Source organism: Artemia franciscana, chromosome 5, assembly GCF_032884065.1.
Source record: "Artemia franciscana chromosome 5, ASM3288406v1, whole genome shotgun sequence".
NCBI lineage: Eukaryota > Metazoa > Arthropoda > Branchiopoda > Anostraca > Artemiidae > Artemia > Artemia franciscana.
This window is the reverse complement of record NC_088867.1, coordinates 37,910,331-37,933,784: the sequence shown is the minus strand read 5'-3', so window position 1 is coordinate 37,933,784 and position 23,454 is coordinate 37,910,331. Positions and strand designations below refer to the sequence as shown.

Here is a 23,454-nt window from a genome sequence, read left to right as displayed (position 1 = left end):
AACTAGCAATATTCCTTGCAGAATTCCTATACAAAATTCTTCATATATAATGCAAAACATTATAAAACACACGAATTTGCTAGAACCAATCTAGATTTTGATAATAACTTGCAAGATATAGGTAGCACCCGAAAGGATTCTCATAATATCTCACAAGAATTTGATAATGCAAGTCAAGATTTGGCATATTTAGTATGATTTGCAGATATCTTGCAAGACTTTAATAGTATCATTTAAGTTTTTGATAATATTTAACAAAGTTCTGATAATCTTGATAGTAGTATGGTGTATTACGTTGAGGGTGGCTTCTAAAAAAAACAACAACAAAAATGGAGCATTGGATTGAAAGTCGGTTTTTTAACAGGAAAATACCTGTAAAATGTCTTAGGAATAATGAGAGGGTGCCAGAGGGTCAGTCATAGTACGGAACAGTGGCGTGAATTGACATGATGTATCACGGAGTGTTGATTTACGAAAACATGAACCATGAGATTTAATGCATGATTTTGTCATGAAAATATCAGGAAAATGTCTCAAGAATGATGGGGTTTCGTCAGAGGGTACTAGTGTGGGGAGGGTGTAATGATAGTGGGGCACGGTGGCGTTAATTGAGATATTGTATCACGGAGGGTTGACTTTTCATTGGCTTTTATAAACCAATGGATTTAATGCATGATTTTTGGCAGGAAAATATCTGGAAATGTCTTATGAATGATGATGAGGTCAGGGAGGCAGTCATAGTGTGGCACAGTGATGTAAAATGACATGGTGCACCACGGAAAGTTGGCTTGCAAATACATAAACCAGAAAATATTATTCAAGTGTATACTTGTCAACGGGGGGTGCATAGTCTTGTCTCAAAGAAATGCGACATTTTCATTAATAGCTCTAAATAGGGCTTAAATATACCTCTAATATCCAACCCCAATCCCATGACATTGGTTGGTGTGAACCTCCATCTTTCTTTAATTCAAGTTCGTTTTGCTTATATTTTTATCTTGTATGAGCATTTTTTACGTTATATTTTTTCCATTTTTCAATTTGAATCGCTTTTTCAGCAATTCTATGATTTTATAATGTTTTTCTATGGTACTTGGTATTTACCAAGTGACTAATAGCGATCGCAAAATCTCTGGGTCTTGCGGTCTGTCGGTATGTCGGTCCCGGTTTTGCTAGTTAAGGCACTTCCAGATAAGCTAGGACAATGAAATTTTGGACGATGGAATTTTTTATTTTTTGCCAGAACACAGATCAAGGATGTGTGTTTATTTGTTTTTTTTTTGTGTTTATCGCACTTGGTATCTACCAAGTGACATATAGCGATCGTAAATCCTGTCGGTCTGTCGGTCTGTCTGTCCCGGTTTAGCTACTTTAGGCACTTCCAGGTAAGCTAGGACGATTAAATTTGCCAGACATATCGGGAACCAGACCAGATTAAATTGGAAATTGTCGTTTCCCCGATTTGACCATCTGGGAGGGAGAGGGGGGATGGTTAATTCAGAAAAATTAGAAAAATTGAGGTATTTTTAACTTACGAACGGATGATCGGATCTTAATGAAATTTGATATTTAGAAGGATATCGTATCTCAGAGCTCTTTTTTTAAAGCCCGACCGGATTCGGTGACATTGGGGGGAGTTGGAGGGGAAACATAAAATCTTGGAAAACGGCTAGAATAGAGGGATCGGGATGAAATGTGGTGGGAAAAATAAGCCCAAGTTCTAGATACGTGATTGACATAACCGGAACGAATTCACTCTCTTTGGGGGAGTTGGGGGGGGGAAGGATAATTCTGAAAAATGAGAAAAAATGAGGCATTTTTAACTTATGAATGAATGATCGCATCTTAATGAAATTCCATATTTAGAAGGACTGTGTAACTCAGGTCTCTTATTTTAAATCCCGACCGGATCCAGTGTCATTGGGGGAGTTGGGAGGGGAACCGGAAATCTTGGAAAATGGTTAGAGTGGAGAGATCAGGATGAATCTTTGTGGGAAGAATAAGCACAAGTCTTAGATACTTGATTGACATAACCGGGCTGAATCTCCTCTCTTTGGGGGAGTTGGAGGGGATGTTAATCCGGAAAAAAATTAGGTATATTTGACTTACGAACGGGTGACTGTTCGTGAGGTATTTTTAAATTTGATATTTAGAAGGAACTCATGTCTCAGAGCTCTTATATAAAATCCTGACCAAATTTGGTGACATTGGGGGAGTTGGAGGGGGAAATCCAAAATCTTGGAAAAAGCTTAGAGTAGAGAGATCAGGATGAAACTTGGTGGGGTGGTAGAATAAGAAAATGTCGTAGATATGTGATTGACGCAACTGGACCTGGACCACTCTCTTCAGGCGAGTTAGGGGGGAGGGTTCAGTGCTTTGGCAAGTTCGGTGCTTCTGGACGTGCTAGAACGATGTAAATTGGGCAGGCGTGTCAGGGATCTCCACAAATTGACTTGACAAAGTCGTTTTAGCCGATTCGACTGGGGGCTGAAGGGAGAGGAAAAATTAGAAAAAATTAGCTATTTTTAACTTACGAGTGGGTGATCGGACCTTAATGAATTTTGATATTTAGAAGGACATTGTGACTCGGAGCTCTTATTTTAAATTCCAACTGGCTTTAAGCCTCTGATTTTCCTTTTAAGTTAATCTGTTGATTCTTAGAACTTTGCTAGAGCTCATGGCATATGAGCTCTTGGCTCTTGGCTCTTTCGACCTCGTCATAAGCGCCATTATTAATAAAATCCTTATGTACAAAAGTCTGTGTCCTTTAGATTTATTGAACCAGAATAAAACTTCGATTGGTAATCGCTTACGCAATTTAATCATTTTAAAGCCCATGTACATTGGTATGCTCATTCAAGATTTGCCTCTAATATAAGTGTTAAATTGTGTGTAGTGAAGAGGAAAAGAATGAATTTTGATCGCATGTGAAAGAGTACCATACTCTAGCCATAATGATACTCTCGCTTTCAAGTTCCAACAGAGTCAAAGACTATTACTAAAAAATGCACTAAGAACAAGCTCCCAATATTATATGATAACACTCTAAAGCATTACTTAAATGCAGGTGCATAACAAATGTAAACGATTTTCAGTAATCGATTTTCCCTCCTGCGTGTCAGTTATTGCAGCAATATGGGAACATGCAATTCATTTGATTATTCTAATATGTGCTAATACATTTTATTATTATTGGTGGCGGCTTTATTTTTTTTTTAGTTTAGTGTTGTTGTTTTTTTTATCTTGTGCTGAGGACGCCTTTTTTACATAAAGGCGAAATATCCGCGTTGTTCTAGTCTTTCATCTCTTTTCTCTCTACTAGCTGCAGTCTCGTTTGATGTTTTTTTTTTAGTTTTATCTATCTTTGTTATTTGTTGTCGTGGCTGGCCAGGTCGGCTTAAGAACTTTCTTTGAAAGACTACTAGGTAACGCTTGCATCTTGACTAGCGGATACTGAAGGTTTTCCCCCTAGTCTTTGTAGGTTTTTTTGAACACCCACAGAAATCTAGATTTGGTGGGATCTCGTAGATTTTGAAAAGAATCAAAGAAACTATTAAACCCAAAGCCCAAAGCCTATTACGTAAAAACAGCGAAATCATAATTTGGCAGGATCTCGTCAGTTGTTAAACATGCTTTTTTTTAGAAAACATTCCCTAAGACGTAACAGACACCTGTTTCTCTTAGAAAATATGCCTTGTGACGTACCAGTGGCCTGTTTGCTGTCATGGAATGGTGGGATAGGGATGTCATGGAATCCAGGGGTAGGGATATCTTTAAAAACTGGAATGTCATGGGATTCAGGGATAGGTATGTCACTTAGCCCTTATGGATTAAAAGCCCTTACTACTTCTTTTAAAGCGATTAGGGGTACTAGAGTATTTACCAAGTGGGTCATTTGAAAATTTTCCAGAGGAATGGAGGCTTGAAACGCTAAAACTGCATTTTTTTTTTCTTTGAACGATTAGGGTACTAGAGTATTTACCAAGTGGGTCATTCGAGAATTTTTCAGAAGGATGGAGATTTGAAACGTCAAAACTGCAATTTTTTTTTTAAAGCGATTAGGGGTACTAGAGTATTTACCAAATGGGTCGGTTGAAATTTTTTTTTGAGAAATATGGGCTTGAAACGGCAAAACTGTATTTTTTTTTAAAGAGGTTATGGGTGCTAGAGTATTTTCCAAGTGCATCGTTTAAGGATTTTTTTTTTAGAGGATGAAGGTTTGAAACGTCAATATTTTTTTTTAGCGATTAGGGGAACTAGAGTATCTGGCAAGTGGGTCACTTGAGAATGTTTCAGAGGGATGGAGGTTCGAAATTTCAAAACTGCTTCTTTTTTTTAAGCGATTAGGGGCACTAAAGCATTTACCAAGCGCATCAATTGAGAATTTTTCAGGGGAAAGGAGGTTTGAATCGTCAAAACTGCTTTTTTTAAGTGATCGGGGGTACTAGAGTATTTACCAAGCGGGTCATTCGAAAATTTTTCACAGGGATGGAGGTTTGAAACGTCAAAACGTCATTTTTTTTTTCTTTGAACAATTAGGGTACTAGAGTATTTACCAAGTTGGTCATTTGAGAATTTTTCAGAGGGATTTAGGTTTGAAACGTCAAAACTGCATTTTTGGCCAAGATTTTTCTAAGTGGATTCTTTGAAATAATTTCAGTAGGGTATTATCTTCCTAAGACCCATCTTTTATCCTAGAATGTAAAGTCGCTTTTTAGAAAATAAATTAATTAATCAAGCGTCTTTTGCTAAATTACCTGTTAAATGTTTATCAAAAGATGGGAAATGTAATTTCCATCTGAAATGAATAAAATTTGGGGTGTATCAGAATTGAAATGAAGCTAAATATAACTAATTAGAACTAGTTATATAATAAAAATCCTTTCATGTACCATGGTGAATAGTTTATGTTCCAATTAGCTTAAGCATAATAAATGAATTAGCGAAACATGACATGAAATGGCTCCATTGTCCTGATTTGAAAGTAAATAACCGTCGGTTCCATAGAATATTGAACAATTTTCATGTTCTTAGCAGGAGAATAGAAAAATGAATATAATTTTTTTTTGCTTATTGATATTACAGCAAGAAATCTAGCTATGTCAAGCGTGACGATATTTAAGCAGAGACGAAGGTACAAGGTTTAACACCCAAAGGATCTGTGTTATGTAAACGGGGCAGCGCAACTTGAGCCTTTCTTGACAATTAAATAAAAAAAAGTTTTTTTAGCTGAAAGTAAGGAGCGACATTAAAACTTAAAACAACAGAAATTATTTCGTATATGAAAGGGGCTGTTTCCTCATCAACGCCCCGCTCTTTACGCTAAAGTTTGACTCTTTCTCTCAACCCTGATTTTTAAAAAAAGTAAAAACGTGGGGGTTCAACCCCTCGTCAGTACCTCGCTCTTTACACTATAGATTAAATTTTGTCCCAATTCGTTAAGAATGACCCCTGAATCACAAAAGCCGTAGAATAAATAGTTGAAATCACTAAAAATACTTTAGCGTAAAGGGCGAGGTATTAGGAGGAGGTGAGCCCCTCATATGCGTAAAAATATCTGTTCGTTTTAAGTTTTAATACTGCTCTTTACTTCCAGTTGAAAAAACTTTTCATATTTATTTTTTCATTTTTCTTTTTTTAAATAATGCTAGAAAATCCTGCGCTCGCTTCATGGAAATTTTCTTCCCATGACAAATTCCTCGATGGAAAGTTCCCCCAACATATCCCCCTCTTGTCAACCCCTCCCCCAACCAAAAAAAAACCCTGAAAACGTCTGTACACTTCCCAATAAGCATTACTATATGTAAGCACTAGTCAAAGTTTGTAACTTTTAGCCCCTCCCACGGGGACTGTGGGGGAGTAAGCCGTCCCCAAAGACATAGTTATAAGGTTTTTGCGTGGGAGGGGGCCTAGGTGCCCTCCATTTTTTTGGGTCACTTAAAAAGGGCACTAGAACTTCTCATTTCCGTTATAATGAGCCCTCTCGCAAGATTCTGGGACGACTGGGTCGATACGATCACCCCTGGGAAAAAAACAACAAAACAAACAAACAACTAAACACGCATCCGTGATCTGCCTTCTGGCAAAAAATACAAAATTCCACATTTTTGTAGATAAGAGTTTGAAACTTCTACAGTAGGGTTCTCTGATACGCTGAATCTGATGGTGTGATTTTCGTTAAGATTCGATGACTTTTAGGGGGGCGTTTCCCTCTATTTTCTAAAATAAGGCTAATTTTCTCAGGTTCGTAACTTTTGATGGGTAATAAAATGATCATTTTTAGTTTCTAAGCTTATTTATGTGGGTTGAAAATGCCTTAGGTCTGATAATGCACGCTAGAGGGTACCATCGGGCGGGTATATTGGGTGTTTTTTTTATCAATTTTAAACGATCGATTCTAGTGTAAACGGTTATTTTTGAAGGAAAATGTCCGAAAATGCCATATGTCTGATAATGGTTGCCAGAGGGCCAGTCACTGTGTGGCAGGGTAGTGTGAAATGACGTGGTGTATCACGGAGGGTTGGCTTGCAAAAACATGAGCCAATGGAGTTAAAGCATAATTTTTTATGTAGAAAAGGTCTGAAAATGGTTTAGAAATGATTGTGGGCAATAGAAGGTGGCATTTGTTTGCCATTGAGTGTCACAGGCTGGGAATTGCCAAGGCGCATTGCAGTCTAGCAATGAAGTGGCAGATTTCTGCTGTTCAAATAAAAACAATGGTCATTTTTTACTTTGCAAATTTATTTTTGAGAGAAAAATGTTGAAAAAACCCTTAGGTGTGATAATGTACCCCTCGAGGGTGTCATTGGGGTTGGTACATTGAACCACGCTGGCCTCAATTGCTAGGACTCATCAGAAGAAATGCTAATGGCGAATTTTTCATTAAGTTTAAACTATCGATTCTACTGTAAACGAATATTTTTGCGTGATAGTGCCCTAAAAATGCTATATGTGTGATAATGCCTGCAAGAGGGTGATGTGTGTCAGCCATTCAGTGTCACAGGATGGGAATTGCCGCGGAACATCGTAATCTAGCAATGAAGTGGCAAGTTTCTGCTTTTCAAGTAAAAACAATGGTCATTTTTAGTTTATAAATTTATTTTTGAGAGAAATTGTTGAAAAAACCTTGGGTGTCATAATTCGCCCCCAGAGGGTCTTACCAGGAGTGGTACGTTATGCCACGCTGACTTCAAATGCTAGGAGTCATCAGAAGTACGCTAATGGGATTTTTTCATTAAGTCTAAACGATCGATTCTAGTCTAAAAGAATATTTTTGCAGGAAAACGCCCCGAAAAATGCCATATTTGCGATAATCAAGATCTACCGGAATTTATGTAATTCCTTGTATAGGAATGCCAAATCTCTATTATTTAAATAATATTGCTGCGTGCGGCAATGATAGTCGTAAAACTTGGAAGGTAATAAATTCTGTACTTAAACACAATTCTCAATCTAGCTCTATACCTATGAGTCTAGTCATTGGTGATGAAACTGTAGAAAGTAAGCTTAATGTTTAAGAGCCATTCACTTCATTCTTCGCTAGTACTGGTAAGAATATTGCTTCTACAGTAACTTTGTCTCGGCCTAAGCCGGACCTTGGATCTTACCTCGGGCCGTCTTGTCTTAGGTCTATGTTTATACAGCCAGTAACAGTAAGCAAAATGACTAAAATGGCTAATGACTTGAAAAACTCGTCCACATCTGGGTCAGATTATATTCCTACTAAGGTGTTTGTGGACGAGTTTTTTAAGCCATTAACAATTTTAGTGATTCAATTTTATTGTTACCGAAAAAAAAAACCTTATAAATTAGTTCGTCTTTTGACATTGCGACAATTATATACCATTTTTTTTTTACTTCCCTCCTACCGATGATTTTTTATTTTCATTTCAGTTAAAAAAAAATTATATAAAAGCTATTTAAATATCATGCCAATCACTGACTATTCACAAAAGTGATTCTCTTTTTTATTATCTATCGCTTTATAATGTAGCCAAATATCAATAACAGTTAATAATTAGCTGTTTACATGACTATAAACAAATATTATCTTTCATTTCATAAACTTCTAAGTTGTTTTTGGTTTTCTCATTAAAATTATTGATTAAGAACCGTCATATCAGTTCTTATTCTCATCGAGTTCAAATAAGAGTGGCTGTTAAATAGTTAGGTACACTAAAGTCATGAACAACATGTATGTAATATGTTACTGATGTTGTCGTTACCTGTATGAGCCTTGAGGGTCTTTGTTTTGTTCTATGCTTATGAGCTGGCAAAGACGTACTATAGCATAAAAGCACATATGCTGCTTTCAGTAGGTATACATACTGAGGTCATATATATATATATATATATATATATATATATATATATATATATATATATATATATATATATATATATATATATACTTCAAATGTACGTTAGTTTTGGCGTGGACTTACATTTATACTGAAACTCGTACATGCGCATTTTCTTACTCACATATATAGCACAAAAATTCTTGAAGTTTTTGGTTCTCAGATATCATTTACTGGTTAATCCAGTGGTTTTCGATCTTTTTTGGGTTACGGCTCCCTAATAACGTCAGATTTTTCCGTGGCTCCCTTCATGCAGCAATTTTTTTTCATAATTTTTTTTAACTTCTTGAGAAATTGGAAAACTTACCTTTCTAAAATTGATTAGTCATTTAACATCAAAAAAATGAAAACGGGTGCGTTTTCCTTTGAATAATATTAAATATCTAATTTCAACTATTTCATTAATATCATGTTGAGTTAGACAGTGACCATGGTTGTGGTTGCAGTGGCTGGCCATGGTGCAAATGCATTCAAGAAGTCTTTCACACGCAATTGAAGTTGATTTAAGTTGGATTACTGTAGCTTAGAAATAAATGAAGCGCAAATTTTAAATGCAGAATCATTATATTGAACATTGATCAGTGGCTCCCATACTTAAAATTATTAACGAGAGGGAGGACCTGCATTTCATTTCACAACTTCTCAAATATCGGAATGAAATTAGATATGACGACCCTCGTTTCTTGTTCAACGTCAATTTTCAAGAGATTCTTATTTTCTATTGCCACGGCATCCAAAAAGCCAGTATCGGACATATAGAAAATGGAATTCATATTTCATGTAGAGCTCCACCACTAAGCAGTGCATATTCTTCTTCTACTTATATCCCAAAATCAGAGATTTCCATGCTACAAAATTTGTTTTCTATGTATTATCGCAAGACAACTCAGGAAGAGATTCGTCTTCTAAAGAAATTAATTTAAAAAAAAATTGCACAAAATTAGTTTTTTAAAGAAAAGTAAAGAACTCAATTTAACCAAAAATGAGAATCATTATTGAGTAGGGCTCAAACCCCCTATGCCTTCCCAAGGCAAGAACATAATTTGCACTTTACTGAAATTTTTTTAATGTATTAACTTTTATATCTTCATTAAATCACATATTATTAACATTTTAAGGAATAAATATCAGCATATCTATATTGAACTGACAATGCACATTCATTTGTGCTTTTTTTTTTTAGTAAAGTGCAAATTATGTTCTGGCCTTGGAAAGGCATATAGGTTTTGAGCCCTACTCATGTTCATTTTTGTTCGTTTAATTCATACAAAGAACGAAATACTAAAATGAAAATGTATAATAATAAAGTATCTGCCTATACAAATTGCTTATGTTCGAAACTCCTGGGTATGGAGGTAACGGGCTTTTGAAGCATGAACCTCGAGTTAGCTTTGTATGGCCGTCAATAATAATGACAATCGTAAACTCTCGTATCATCATTAATCTTCAGCTCTCAAAATTTGAGTCACGCCCTACAACGGGTACCTGAAACAAGTGCTTCTCATTGTCCTGTCCGAGTCAGTAGGTTTCTTATCTTCACAAGAGAGTTTACATAATGGGTTCTTGTACATTTTGTTATGGCTGTCGGCCAACAGGCTCTGGTGCTAGTTAAGTTTAAAATATAAAACTAGAAAAATCTGGGATTTTATTTTTTATTCCAAAATATTTACGCTATTGGAATTGAGCAAACATTTCTGCAGGACAAGATGGTGCTGGTCTAGGTTGTAATTGATTGTGGGCTTTGAAACCTAGATTAACGTCAGTGTCAAGGGAAGACTACTTGATTCAAATGTTGAAATATTGAGGGTTGTGTCAAATTTGTTAATTGTTGATGTATTTTGGTTGATGTATTTTGGAGATCGATATGTCCAATTCATGTCAATTGCCAAACAACATACACCCTTTTAAAAATCTGGACACAAATACTAGTGTTTAATATAGTTGTACCTCCTGTAGTGGACCTGAAAAATAAAATTCGATACCAATCGGAAAAAAAAATCTGCATATGCTCTTTGACAGCTTGGATACACTCACACTCTTTTGGTTTAGTTAAATTCCAAGAGCAGAAGTAGAAATAGAAGTAACCGCAAAAGTTTGAACATAATACTCATACACAGTTTTATTTAATTTTTATTATTTAAGAAGTAACGACGCTTCTTGACTACTAAGGTCCCTGCGTCGGCCCTGCAGTGCATTCCTGCAGCTTGATTCGATCTCTGGGTCCCGTATTACCAAGCTAAGGTCAAATCCACTGTGCCACCACAGGACACAGTTTTATTTAATCTTAAGGCAACATTTAGTTTTAAATATAATGGGCCAATTGCATAACTGTGGGGGATGAACTACGCAATAGCCCTAGAGATACAGTTACAAGATCGTTCAGCTATGCTGAACGAAAGGGCTATCTTAAATTTTGATTGGAAGGGTTGGGAAAATTATGGTTTAAAGGAGAGGGCTGATTGCCCTCCAATCATTTTTGACTCTTAAAAAGGATACTAGAACTTTGAATTTCCAATCAAATTAGCTCCTTTAAAATATCAATGATAGTACTAGCCATCATAGAGCAGTGCTGCCTATGATATTGCTTATATGCCCTTTTAATACTTGCGTAGGCTATGTATAGTTTTTCGTTCAATTGAAACTCCCCCTAAATGTTTCAACTTAGTGCCCTGGGTGTCATTAGTTACAGTAACAGTGGAAGTAGTATCAAAATAGTGTCTTCTCGCTAGTTCAGAATCTGTCACAACTTACCCTGAAAGGTCTAACTTAATAATGTAAGCCGTTATTGTGATAATGCTTTGTCACCCTATTGACAATCCACATGACCATAGTTCGTTTTGATTTAGTTCAGCATCCGCCTAAATATTCCTTGAAAGCTTCCCCTTAATACCCTTAGCTTATGTAGTAGTAATAGTTGCAGTTGCAGTAGTAGCATTAGTAGCCGTATGCACATCGCTCCTTTTTTTCAACATCCCCTTCACCACACGATGAAATATTTAACTTAGTATACCATCAACCGGTCTTGAAGCATTGCTGATACATGGTGTGTATCGATTTATTTTAATACTGTTACAATATTGCCCAAAATTTTTACCTTGATAACCTTAGGTTTATTTGTAGTAGTAGTAGCAGTAGGCATAGAGTTAATAGTAGTAGTCGTCCAATCAAAATTTTGATTGGATGTGTTTGGGGAAATAGTGGGCGTGGGAGGGGGCGTAGTTGCCCTCCAATCACTTTCGGCTATTAAAAAGGGCACTAGGCTTTTCAATTTCCAATAAAATGAGCCCTGTTCGAAGTTTCTGCGACAACTCCTTAGATAGGAAGTGCCCTGGTCTAAACCAACAGCAACAAAATACATTGTGCCAACATCGTTCTTTACTTAGGCAGCGCTATTGCGCTGTCTATAATAAATTCAGATGGAGCCTTGACTCTAAATGGGTCTTGAATCCCTGTAAATTTCTCAAAATTATCTGTTTCAAAGTAAATTTTGACCAAATTAATGCAACAAAGGATAACAGTCATTGATTTCATCTTCATTAATATTAACTTCTCGTATTTGTATTTTTTTCTTTTTTTTCGGAAAGCCGTAATCTTTTTCTTAGAAAAATTTCTAAAATTGGGAATTCCAACAACTTGGTCGAATTGTTTTGTTGAATAATTTGTAGTTCCCTCATGGCGACACCAGAGCTCCCCAGGGAGCCGCGACTCACATTTTAAGAGCCATTGGACTAATCATATCAGTTTATTAGTTTTTCCATGATCATTTATTCCAGTCACGAAATATTTATGGTTGTGTTTTTTATGCTTTGAAAAATATCAGAAACTGAGAGCTCTAAAACCAAAAGTAAACCAAAGCAGAAATTTAGTGTCAAGTTCCTTGAATGGTTGCAACAATCGTGGCACATGCTCCCCAACTGCGGATCAATGCACGGGACAATGTCTGTTGGACAGAAATCTACCCCCTAAAATTGCTACTAAAACACTAGCTGCTATCCTATATTTTATTTAATTGACACGTAATAAGCCTTTCTGATAGATGCGGATGTTGGGAATTTTGGTTTTGCATCACAGAAGTCTTATCGACCACGGAGGCCTAAGAAAGCAACCGCAGCCGCTGACTAAGACTGGTTGAAAAAATTTAGCTGTTTCGCCTAGCAATTAAACCAATGGTATTGCGTTCAGAAAATACTATCTTTACCCCTTCAACAGAAGTCGGATAAGATGCGACTGTAAAATCTTACTTCATACCAATTTGCGTAGGGATCTGGCATCCACTTCAAGAAGAAGTGTTCATGGAAAAAACAAATTCGCAGGCTTCTTCCACCTTCTTCAGAAGTTGATACAACAACAGAAGTTGTATCAATCCTTGACCCTGACAATGCTCTACAAGGGTGTTAGCTGTTACTTTTGACTAATTCGTTTGATATTCTACTACCTCTTACCCTGATGACATGAATCTAGGCATCTCTTCACAGTTTAAGTATCCCAAATTAAGGGGAGCCCTTCTCTCGTCTTTCCCTTGCCCAAAAGAAATCTGATTATGTCCAGATTCCGAAAAATATATAACTAGGATGCTAGCTGTTACTCACCATTAATTTGTTTCGAGTTCTTACAGACCTTTTCCGTAAATACTCCAATGACAAATATTTTGAGATCCATTCCTCACAAAGGACTCGGAATGCTTACAGGCACCCCTAAGGTGCCGCTCACAAACCATGTCTCACTTTCCGTCTAGTAAGTTTGGGATGTGACATGTCCTTCTTAGAGTCATGAGTAGGACGGCATTCCAGAACCCTCCTTCCTTTTCTTCATTTATAGAAAGAATTTCAGTTGAAATATTTTCAGTATTTAATCTGGTTTTATTTAAATGTTTATGTGCCCATAAAAATTCATAACATTGGATCAGTGTAAGGCAGGATTACCTGGTTGACTTTCAGAAATCTAGAATAGATACACAATTTTTATGTCGCATCTCGAAGGGATTTTACGTTCTATCTGAGTCCAGCTTCACAGGATCCCATAGGAGTTTACAATTGCTGCTAGGACAATTTCCTTTTTGTTCGTCTTTGTGTTATTTAATTTGTTTGGGAAAATGATTACTACTTTTTTCTATTTGGAACATTACTGAAAATTTTGTAAAGTTTAGGGGAGCTTTTTTTTTTCGTTGTACGATCTCCATAGAGGAATCAAGAAAAACTTTAGAAAGGATTTTTTGTCTCTTACCGTTTCCTGGTAGTGATGTTACCTCATAATTGTTGAAACGTAATGAGTTTTCCTACTGGTTGTTAGTATATTTATTATTGTTATTGAAATTTTGTTTATCTTTAGCACATCGTTCCGGTACAGTTACTCTTCAAGTAACGTGTGATTCAGAAGTAATATCAAACACGTTAGCATTTGAATTCCGAGAAGTGAGAATTTCACCATTGGTGCCGTCTGAAATGCAGTATCAACCTACAGCCACTCTTCATCATCACCCAGATTTGATGATATCAAGAAGTCCTACTAAAACCCCTGAAGCTGCTGTAGAGAAGTATAATTAATATCTGTACTTTAATCAATCTTTTCAAAGGGAAGGGGTTTAGATGGGTTGCAAGAAAACAGCTTTTGGGAGCGGAATCTTCCTCAATCGTAGAAAAAAAAAACATTTATGTATACGCTATTTCAGTATAAATGGCCCTTTATAGGACCTTTCCTAGTTAAAGTTCCCCAACGTGAATTGGAATCGTTTAACCCTAAAATCCTTGGTCCATCTTTGGAAGGTACTACTGTTCTAATGAGAAATATTCTTTTTCCTCTCTTTTTCAGATGGAGAGAGAGAAAATGTCTCATCCTGTTTTGTGCACATAGATATATAGCGTAGAAAAGTGGGGTTTATCAAAGGATATTCTTTTTAAGGATTGGTGAGGAACTTAGGCTTAAATTCAAGCCCTTTTTCACCAACGATAAAGATTTCTCTGCTTTGTCGCTTATTTTGATAAAAAATGGTAATTGTGGAGTCCTGTATCAATTCCTTGCCAATTGTTGTGCACTAGTAGGTTGGAAATTGTTTTATTACTCGTAAAAACGCCACCAAATTATAATATTTGATGCCTATTTCTTGTTTATTGTTAGGTATTCACCAGCTTCTAAAAGACATGCATGATGTATAAATTTCAGTTTTTAATAAATAGGTTTTTAACAGTGAATCAACATAGTTTTATGTTTAATTGCTGACTAGATACATTCTTTAAACAAATAGTTAATGAAAAAATTCTTAAACAAAATAAAGAAATTAAGAAACGCCACTGACATTAACCATTTTCATGTTTGACCCATGAACCAAGGAAAGTTGCCCATCCTCTTAGACTGTTCAATACCTCAAATTTTAGTTGTAAATCCGTCATCTAATGTACTACAGTCATTTATTATTTATACACGTATATGATGTGTATGATATATCTTATACACATATAAAGTTAAGAAAAATGTGTCAATCAATCTTCAACACAATTTTTTTTTTCTTGTATGATCTGGTTTCCTCTGCTTATCTTGGGACACATATTGTATCGCATTCTAAGGGCTTCATATTTTCTGAACACTTTTTGGTGCTTTCCTCAACAGATCCATGACAAGATGGTAAGCAGCTTACCAGTAAGCAGGATTGTGCTCTTCTTTTATTATAAAAATAGACGTCGTTTTGCATTTTCTGGGCTGTTTGAAAGATAATGGAAATTCGTTGTATTCCTTTGCAGCTTGACCGTGTAGAAATAGTAAATATCTTGTCTTCAGTCAAACTTCAAACCGCGGTTGATGGTCATATCTAATTTGAAATAATTGCTAATTTCGTTGGTGAAACCACTTTTATCTTTCCAACACTAGTGCTGTGTTTTAAGACATTTTCTTTACTTCTCTTCTAATCTGTCACAGAGTTCAGTTTATTTTGAACCTTGTTTAAATCTTAATTTCATTTATTCCGAAACTATTTTCTTAAGTTAAGATCTAGTCAGGAGCACTTGGCATAAAGTTTGGCTTTGATTCTCTCATTTGTTCTCCCTTTTTTAAAATAATTAATGACCTCTCACCTAAGGACAGGGGTTCACGAAAATAGAACCCTGGGACTAGAACAAAGCGGGAAGATTCTCCACGCTTTGTTCCAGATTGCTCTGACTGCTTATTTGCTAACCAAGATTAGTTGCCTATTGAGTTTGACACCTGATTTTAACGTCACACACTACAGGGAACCGTAATATGAAATCCCCAGTACTAATGCCTGGTATTACTTACATTCGTTGCCTTATAAATTCAGGATTGCCCTAGAAATTAAGTGAATTGCCCATCATCTACTATCGAGTTTAAGTCAGGGTGTAAGTGATGGATGTAATCGTTACTGAAATGGGCGTGGTCATATTCCTCCGCACCGGGTGAAGTTGGGCTAGTTGCATAAGCAATCCATATGGTGCTGAAACACTCTTGGCTACCTACTCTTTTGCTTAACTAGCTACTTACGTCCTCAGGAGATATCTTTTGGCCCCTCCTTTGGGTAGAGAATGAAAAATGGAGTCGACATGAGGATATGTTAGGTGCTGCTCACACTGAATGATGTACCTCCTGTCAAATTTTCAATCTGAGATTTTAGTGAACTTCTATTGGGGTTGGAACAATTCATCAGTACTAAACTTGGAATTTTTAGAAGATCCGTACTCCAAAAGAATATTTTTACTTAAATTTTGGGGCTTCAAATGGTCTTAATGCTGTTGATGAAAATCATTCAAGTCACTTTTTTGGCTCTGATTAGCAAATATCCCTTTTGTAGCACTTGTTATTAGTCGTTGCACAAGCAGTATCTCTATGGTTTTTTTCTTATTCCTGTAAATTGTCCTTCAAAAGCTGGTAAATTATTCATCCAATGCTGGTGTATTCTTTATGTGTTGTTTTTTGTGAAGTTTTTTATTTATTTTTTGATCATCTATCTCAAGGATTTTAAATTAAGTTTAAATATATTTGTAGAAGCAAAAAATCGAAAATTTGCAAAAGGTGAGGATAAAATGCAATTAATAAAATTCTGGCAAATAGTTTGACATTACTTATTGGCACTATTAGTTGTCATTCTAGATTAAAAAAAGAAGAAGAAATGTTCGGTGGTAGTATGCTCATCTATATTCGGTAAGGTTATCAATACTCTGCTGAAAGTAGGTAAGTTTTCTCTACAGTTTTTACTCGACGATCCAGACAATCCGCGGGGGAGACAGCTTAAAACGTATCAAGTAGTATACTTTTCTATAGAAGTGGAAAGAAGAGTCTTTCTAACGAACGTTGTTTTAAGTTGAAGATTGCAATGAAGTAAACCAGAACTAGAACTTCAGTGAATGCCAGTTCTCTATGATTAAGAAAGAACAAGAGAGACTTCAACTTATCTACTCTTTAGTATTTTGCGCGATGCGATTGGACACGTCATCCTTAGGTGCTGCGACCTTGCAAGCTTATAGAGATACGGCTTTAGTAGTGTAAATGATAGGAGGCTATTGGGGATCCTTAGATCAACCTCTCCTAGATGCATTGTGGCCGTAGGTAACCTAATTTTGATACTTTATCATTTAACTTTTTGTTGTCTATTAATGTGTATAGCTTCACACATGGACTGCCTGTCCATGGATTATTCTTTATGGTTGATTGTGTATGGCTATGCTGTTTGACCTATGTGATTGTATGGATGAGTAGGGTTAATGTTTCATTCAAGTGCTGGTCTATATTAATCACTAATTTAGAAAAACAGTCTTCCTTTTCTCCTTCTGTTTTTTTTTTTTTTTATGTGTTTGTGCTGTTGCATTGGTGATTTCTCTTTTCGTTATATATATATATATATATATATATATATATATATATATATATATATATATATATATATATATATATATATATATATAAATATGTATATATATCAAACAGTTCGTGGTAACGAACTGTAGTAAGGAGCTACCCGGCTCAATAGTAACCAAAACTCTAAAAAATTGAATTTTGATACCAATAGCTACATCAAAGGAATCGCATTTTAATGCTGATTTTAAATATAAAAGTTTCATCAAGTTTAGTCTTACCCATCAAAAGTTACGAGCCTGAGAAAATTTGCCTCATTTTAGAAAATAGTTGGAAACACTCCCTAAAAGTCATAGAATCTTAACGAAAATCACACCATCAGATTCAGCGTATCAGAGAACCCTGGTATAGAAGTTTCAAGCTCCTATCTACAAAAATGTGGAATTTTGTGTTGTTTGCCAGAAGGCAGATCACGGATGCGTGTTTATTTGTTTGTTTGTTTTTTGTTTTTTTTTTCAGGGGTGATCGTATCGAACCAGTCGTCCTAGAATGTTGCGAGAAGGCTCATTCTAACGGAAATGCAAAGTTCTAGTGACCTTTTTAAGTGACCAAAAAAATTGGAGGGCACCACGCTAATTATTTTCCCAAAGTTACAGGATCAAAATTATGAGATAGCCATTTTATTAAACGTAGTCGAAAAACCTTATAACTATGTCTTTGAGGACCACTTACTCTCCCACAGTCCCCGTGGAAGGGGCTACAAGTTACAAACTTTGACCAGTGTTTACATATAGTAGTGGTTATTGGGAAGTGTACAGACGTGTTCAGGGGGATTTTATGGTTGGATGGAGGGGTTGAGAAGAGGGGGATATGTTGGGAGAACTTTCCATCGAGGAATTTGTCATGGGGGAAGCAAATTTCCATGAAGGGAGCGCAGGATTTTCCGGCATTAATTAAAAAAAAAACGAAAAAGTAAATATGAAAAAGTTTTTTCAACTGGAAGTAAGGAGAAGCATAAAAACTTAAAACGAACAGAAAATATTACGCATATGAGGGGCTCACCTCCTCCTAATAATTCGCTCTTTACGCTAAAGTATTTATAGTAATTTCAAATATTTATTCTACGGCATTTGTGATTCAGGGGTCATTCTTAACGAATTGGGATCAAAATTTAAGCTTTAGTGTAAAGAGCAAGGTACTGACGAGGGGTGAACCCCCTCATATATGTAATAAAAACATGAGAATACAAAAATGCATTACGTAAGCTAATTTATAAGCTACGTATATTATTTACTAATAAAAACATTCGTAGAAAATTTCTAGTTGCCTTTTTAAGTAACCAAAAATCGGAGGGCAACTAGGCTTCCTTCCCCACTCCTTTTTTCTCAAAATCATTTTATCCAAACTATGAGAAAGCCATTTAGCCAAAAAAAAAAAAAATGCAAATTTCGTTTGAATTATTCCTCTGCGGAGAGCCAAAATCAAAACATGCATTCATTCAAAAACGTTCAGAAATTAAAAAAAAAAACAAGTTTTTTAACTGAAAGTAAGGAGCGACATTAAAACTTAAAAAAACAGAAATTACTTCGTATATGAAAGGGGCTGATTCCTCATCAACGTCCCGCTCTTTACGCTAAAGGTTTTTACTGTTTTAAAAAGTAGAGTTGAGAGAAAGAGTGAAACTTTAGCGTAAAGAGAGGGGCGTTGATGAGGAATCAGCCCCTTTCATATACGAAGTAATTTCTGTTCGTTTTAAGTTTTAATGTCGCTCCTTACTTTCAGTTAAAAAAACTTGTTTGTTTTTTTTATTTAATATATATATAATGCAGCCCATTGACATGTAAATATGTATTAGTGATTAAAACACTAGACTAGTATTCTTTTCATTCAAGCCACAATGACATATTTGTTCTATATATATATATATATATATATATATATATATATATATATATATATATATATATATATATATATATATATATATATATATATATATATATATATATATATATATATATATATATATATATATATATATATATATATATATATATATATATATATATATATATATATATATGATGTATACAGTGCGTAAATATTTTTCACATTATTTATAATATGTGTTAATCTGATTTCGTATTGTAAACTATGGCAGCGGTTGAATTCGTCAAAATGCTGACCAAAGCATTATTGGAAGTAGAAACAAAGTGATTAAGTTGGTTATTTCAATGATTAAACCCTATACTTAGATGAATTATGTCTCATTGTTTTCTTGTATAAATATTTTTTCAAGAGTTGTATCCAGGCTAAACGTTTCCCAGGAAAAATGTGGCCTAGAAGTTTTTCACGTTTTTGACCCATATTCCGGAAAGATTACTTTATGCACCTTCCCTGTTTCAATTATTACACCTATAAGCTGTGGTGCATACACTCGAATTTGTTTTTGGACCAGAAAAATAAAAATGGAAAAATTGGTGAATAACGTAAAAATGTAGGAAATTGTCAGAAAATGATGTTTAAATTTAAGATATTCAGGGAGAGACATGGGCCCAGACTCCCCACCTACCGAACATGTATTTACGTTTAATCCAAGAAAGCTAATAGCAGTGGGGTATATGATACAAAAGCACTTCGAAAAGGACCTGTGTAACCAACAAAACATGAAATTTCGTTATGAACCAACGATTCCACGTCATGCTACTTACACTTGTCAAGGGTGACCTAGCATTTGTAGTTTGAGACCGAAACACAAGAATTTGTAAATTAGGAAATTTTCCTAGTAGTTATCTCTAAGAGGCAATTGGTTGTTTCAAAAATGTCTTCTTCTTCTTCTTCTAGTATTTTCTTGTATTTTTACCTAATGTCGATTTTTTTTTTAAGACTTTTGTTAGACTAGGCAAATAGTTCGTATTTCATTTTTTTTTCCAGCAATAGTTTCATATTGGATTGCTCACAGTATTCTAGTATGACAAATGATTTGTCGTCTGAGACGGAAGTACAAAGTCACGAGAGTGGAAAGTTCTTTAAGAGGTCATCTCTTGATTCTGTAAGTCCAGCTAGCAACACATCGGCTGACAAATGGAAACGTCCTTTCGATAACCGTGTTCCTAAATTGACAAGGTAAGAATTATTGGACAGGCAGTTATAAATGTTAGTTTGAAATGGAAAAGAAGAAAATAATCTGGAGCGTAACTTTTTGGCGTTAATAACAAAAGCTTTCCTATTCTACAACTGAAAGGTGATACCTGAAATATTTATCGAACAGATTGTTTTTTTGTTTTTTTTTTTTTTTAATTTCCCATAGAGGTCGCTTTAATGTCAATTGAGATAATTTGTTCCAGTGAATCTATCTATCCTTACAAATAAAAACAAAAAATCAAGATTTAGGGCCTGTTTTGATAATTAAGGGAAGATATCACATGCTTCGATCGACGTTGACGATCTATTTTCAGCACCGAAAAGAAGGAAAGCGAAAGAATAAAAAGCCGAAAAACCTTGACCATCAATACAAAAAAATTGGAAATATACGATCGAGCTAGGAAATAAGGACTAAAAACGGACGAATTAAGAAAATGGAAGATAAAAATTTTGGTCATTAGTTTTAATTTCTAAGTACAACAGACCTTATTTTCTAATTTTTTATATATTGATAATTAGACTTACCGTTGTTTTCGTCCTCCCTGGTCTGCACTAGTAAAGGATTATAAATGGAGTTTAAATATCTGCTTGTTTTTTTTTTTTTTTTTTTTTTTTTTTTTTTTTTTTTTTTTTTTTTTTTTTTTTTTTTTTTTTTTTTTTTTTTTTTTTTTTTTAGTTGGGTTTGTCACCTTTTTCTTGTCAGCTATGATTTACTTTTGTTTCCCGTATCATCGTCATCTAATCTTGTAATCGGGATTTTTGCTTGTCAAAAATGGTACTAGGAGGCTAATCTTGTCGCTGAGGTTTAAAAATTAAGATACAAAGATAGCAAATGAAGAAATAAAAATTAGAAATACAGGAAAATTACTAATGTTTATCTTAGTTGGAACATGAAACATATTATCTGGAGCTTTTTTTCTGGTTTAACATATAAAGATAATTTGGGACGCATGTGGACAGAAGGCATGGATTGGGTGGAATTATCCTTATAAAATTGACCCATTTGTCCGTCATTCGGAGAGCAATGTTGCAGCCGAGTGGGATTTAAAGAGCTTGCAAAAGTCTAGCGAAATGGGAAGTTTACTAGGTAATAGTAACCAACGCGCCACCTACTCTTCTAGTTTTTTTCTACCTACAGTGTGAGATAGCAATGTATAGATTTGGCTTTAAAAAAGGACTTCGTTTAAATGAAAATATTCATCTTTTTGACTAATAGTGTAAGCGAAATTACGATATTTTAAGTCACTTAATGATAAAATTTCCATAGTCGTTGAATGATTTCTATTAACTGATTTTTTTTGCAAGACATTTGTGGAAACGTTCTCTTTTTGTTTTTATTTTCTTTTCCTTTTCTTCGTTATTTTTTTATCATTATACATTTGAGTTGTTAATCTCTTTTTCATTTCTCATGTGTTTAGTTATAATTGAATATTCTTATGGTTTACTATGATACCTCATCATTGTCCGCTGTGTTTATATTTTAAAAGAACAGTGTTCAACCAAAACCAAGGTTTCAGTTAAAAAGAAAAATCGACAATTGGGGTGAAGTGGTGGATTTTCCTCTCGTATGAATGGTGTGAATTTTCCTGTACAATGGAAATGTTCTGAGGTTTTTCCCAAGTTTTTACCGTCTGTGAAACCCCTATCCTTATTTTCAGTTTGTTATAAAGACAGAAAACTAGTGTGTATGTTTCAACTGAAAGTTAAAAAAGAATGGCTTGAGAAAATCTTCAAGCGAGGCCGCACCCGAAACAAGATCTTCATCAATGCATTCTCTTCTTCCTAAAATAAATACATTCATAATCCAGTTTGCTGTTGAAGTACCATATGCTTTCTACCATATTCAAACGCATGTATTTTACCGTATCAGTAAAATAAATAGCTCGTTTTTCATCTGTTCCGTCTACAATTAAAGTTGTCTTTTAATACTACTACTACCATCAACTCAATGCACCGCCAAGCTGCCCAACACAGCTACGTCCGCCCCTCCTCTATCTGAATCTACTTCAATCCTCCCTCACAATGTTGGTGTTATTACCATTTCATATTTGTGCTTAGTTATACAAACACCCCTCCTCTATCCAAATCTACTTCAATCCTCCCTCCTCGAATTGTTGATGGTTCATTCCCATTTCGTATTTTTGCTTAGTTATACAAACGCTTAGCTATTAAGTGAAACTCGCTGTACAGTAGTTTATGATAAATTTCATAAGGCAAATACAGTAAAAGTATATAAATGTATAAATAACGGGTAAGCTGATCAATAAAAATTTGTACCCCTTGTTTATAAATCTATATTTTTTCATATTATTTATCAAACAGTTCGTGGTAACCAAAACTCTAAAAAATTGAATTTTGATATCAATAGCTACATCAAAAGAATCGCATTTTGATGCTGATTTTAAATATATAAGTTTCATTAAGTTTAGTCTTAACCATCAAAAGTTACGAGCCTGAGAAAATTTGCCTTATTTCAGAAAATAGGGGGAAACACCACCTAAAAGTCATAGGATCTTAACAAAAATGACACCATCAGATTCAACGTATCAGAGAACCTTACTGTAGAAGTTTCAAGCTCCTATCTACAAAAATGTGGAATTTTGTATTTTTTGCCAGAAGACAAATCACGGGTGCGTGTTTATTTGTTCGTTTTTTTTTTTTTTTTTTTTTTCCAGGGGTCATCGTATCGACCAAGTGGTCCTAGAATGTCGCAAGAGGGCTCATTCTAACGGAAATGAAAAGTTATAGTGCCCTTTTTAAGGGACCAAAAAAATTGGAGGGAATCTAGGCCCCCTCCCACGCTCATTTTTTTCCCAAAGTCAACGGATCAAAATTTTGAGATAGCCATTATGTTCAGCATAGTCGAAAACCGTAAGAACTATGTCTTTGGGGATGACTTAATCCCCCACAATCCCTGGGGGAGGGGCTGCAAGTTACAAACTTTGACCAGTGTTTACATATAGTAATGATTATTGGGAAGTGTACAGACGTTTTCAGGGGGATTTTATTTTGTTTGGGGGTGGGGCTGAGGGGAGGAGGCTATGTTGGAGGATCTTTCCTTGGAGGAATCTGTCATGGGGGAAGAAAAATTCAATGAAAAGGGCGCAGGATTTTCTACATTACTATAAGAAAACAATGAAAAATAAACATGAAA

The 23,454-nt window shown here is 35.1% G+C and overlaps 1 protein-coding gene across 5 annotated transcripts in view; it reads left to right on the top strand.

Moving 5' to 3' along the window:
* The window catches only part of LOC136027371 (calmodulin-binding transcription activator 1-like), a 286,895-nt gene that overhangs the window by 216,181 nt on the left and 47,260 nt on the right, over nt 1-23,454 (top strand). For all 5 annotated transcript variants that reach the window (XM_065704557.1, XM_065704554.1, XM_065704556.1 and 2 more), the window contains exons 12-13: nt 13,689-13,893; nt 20,091-20,282. In XM_065704557.1, the coding sequence (XP_065560629.1) occupies nt 13,689-13,893; nt 20,091-20,282 (397 nt within the window). The remainder of the gene's footprint in view (nt 1-13,688; nt 13,894-20,090; nt 20,283-23,454) is intronic.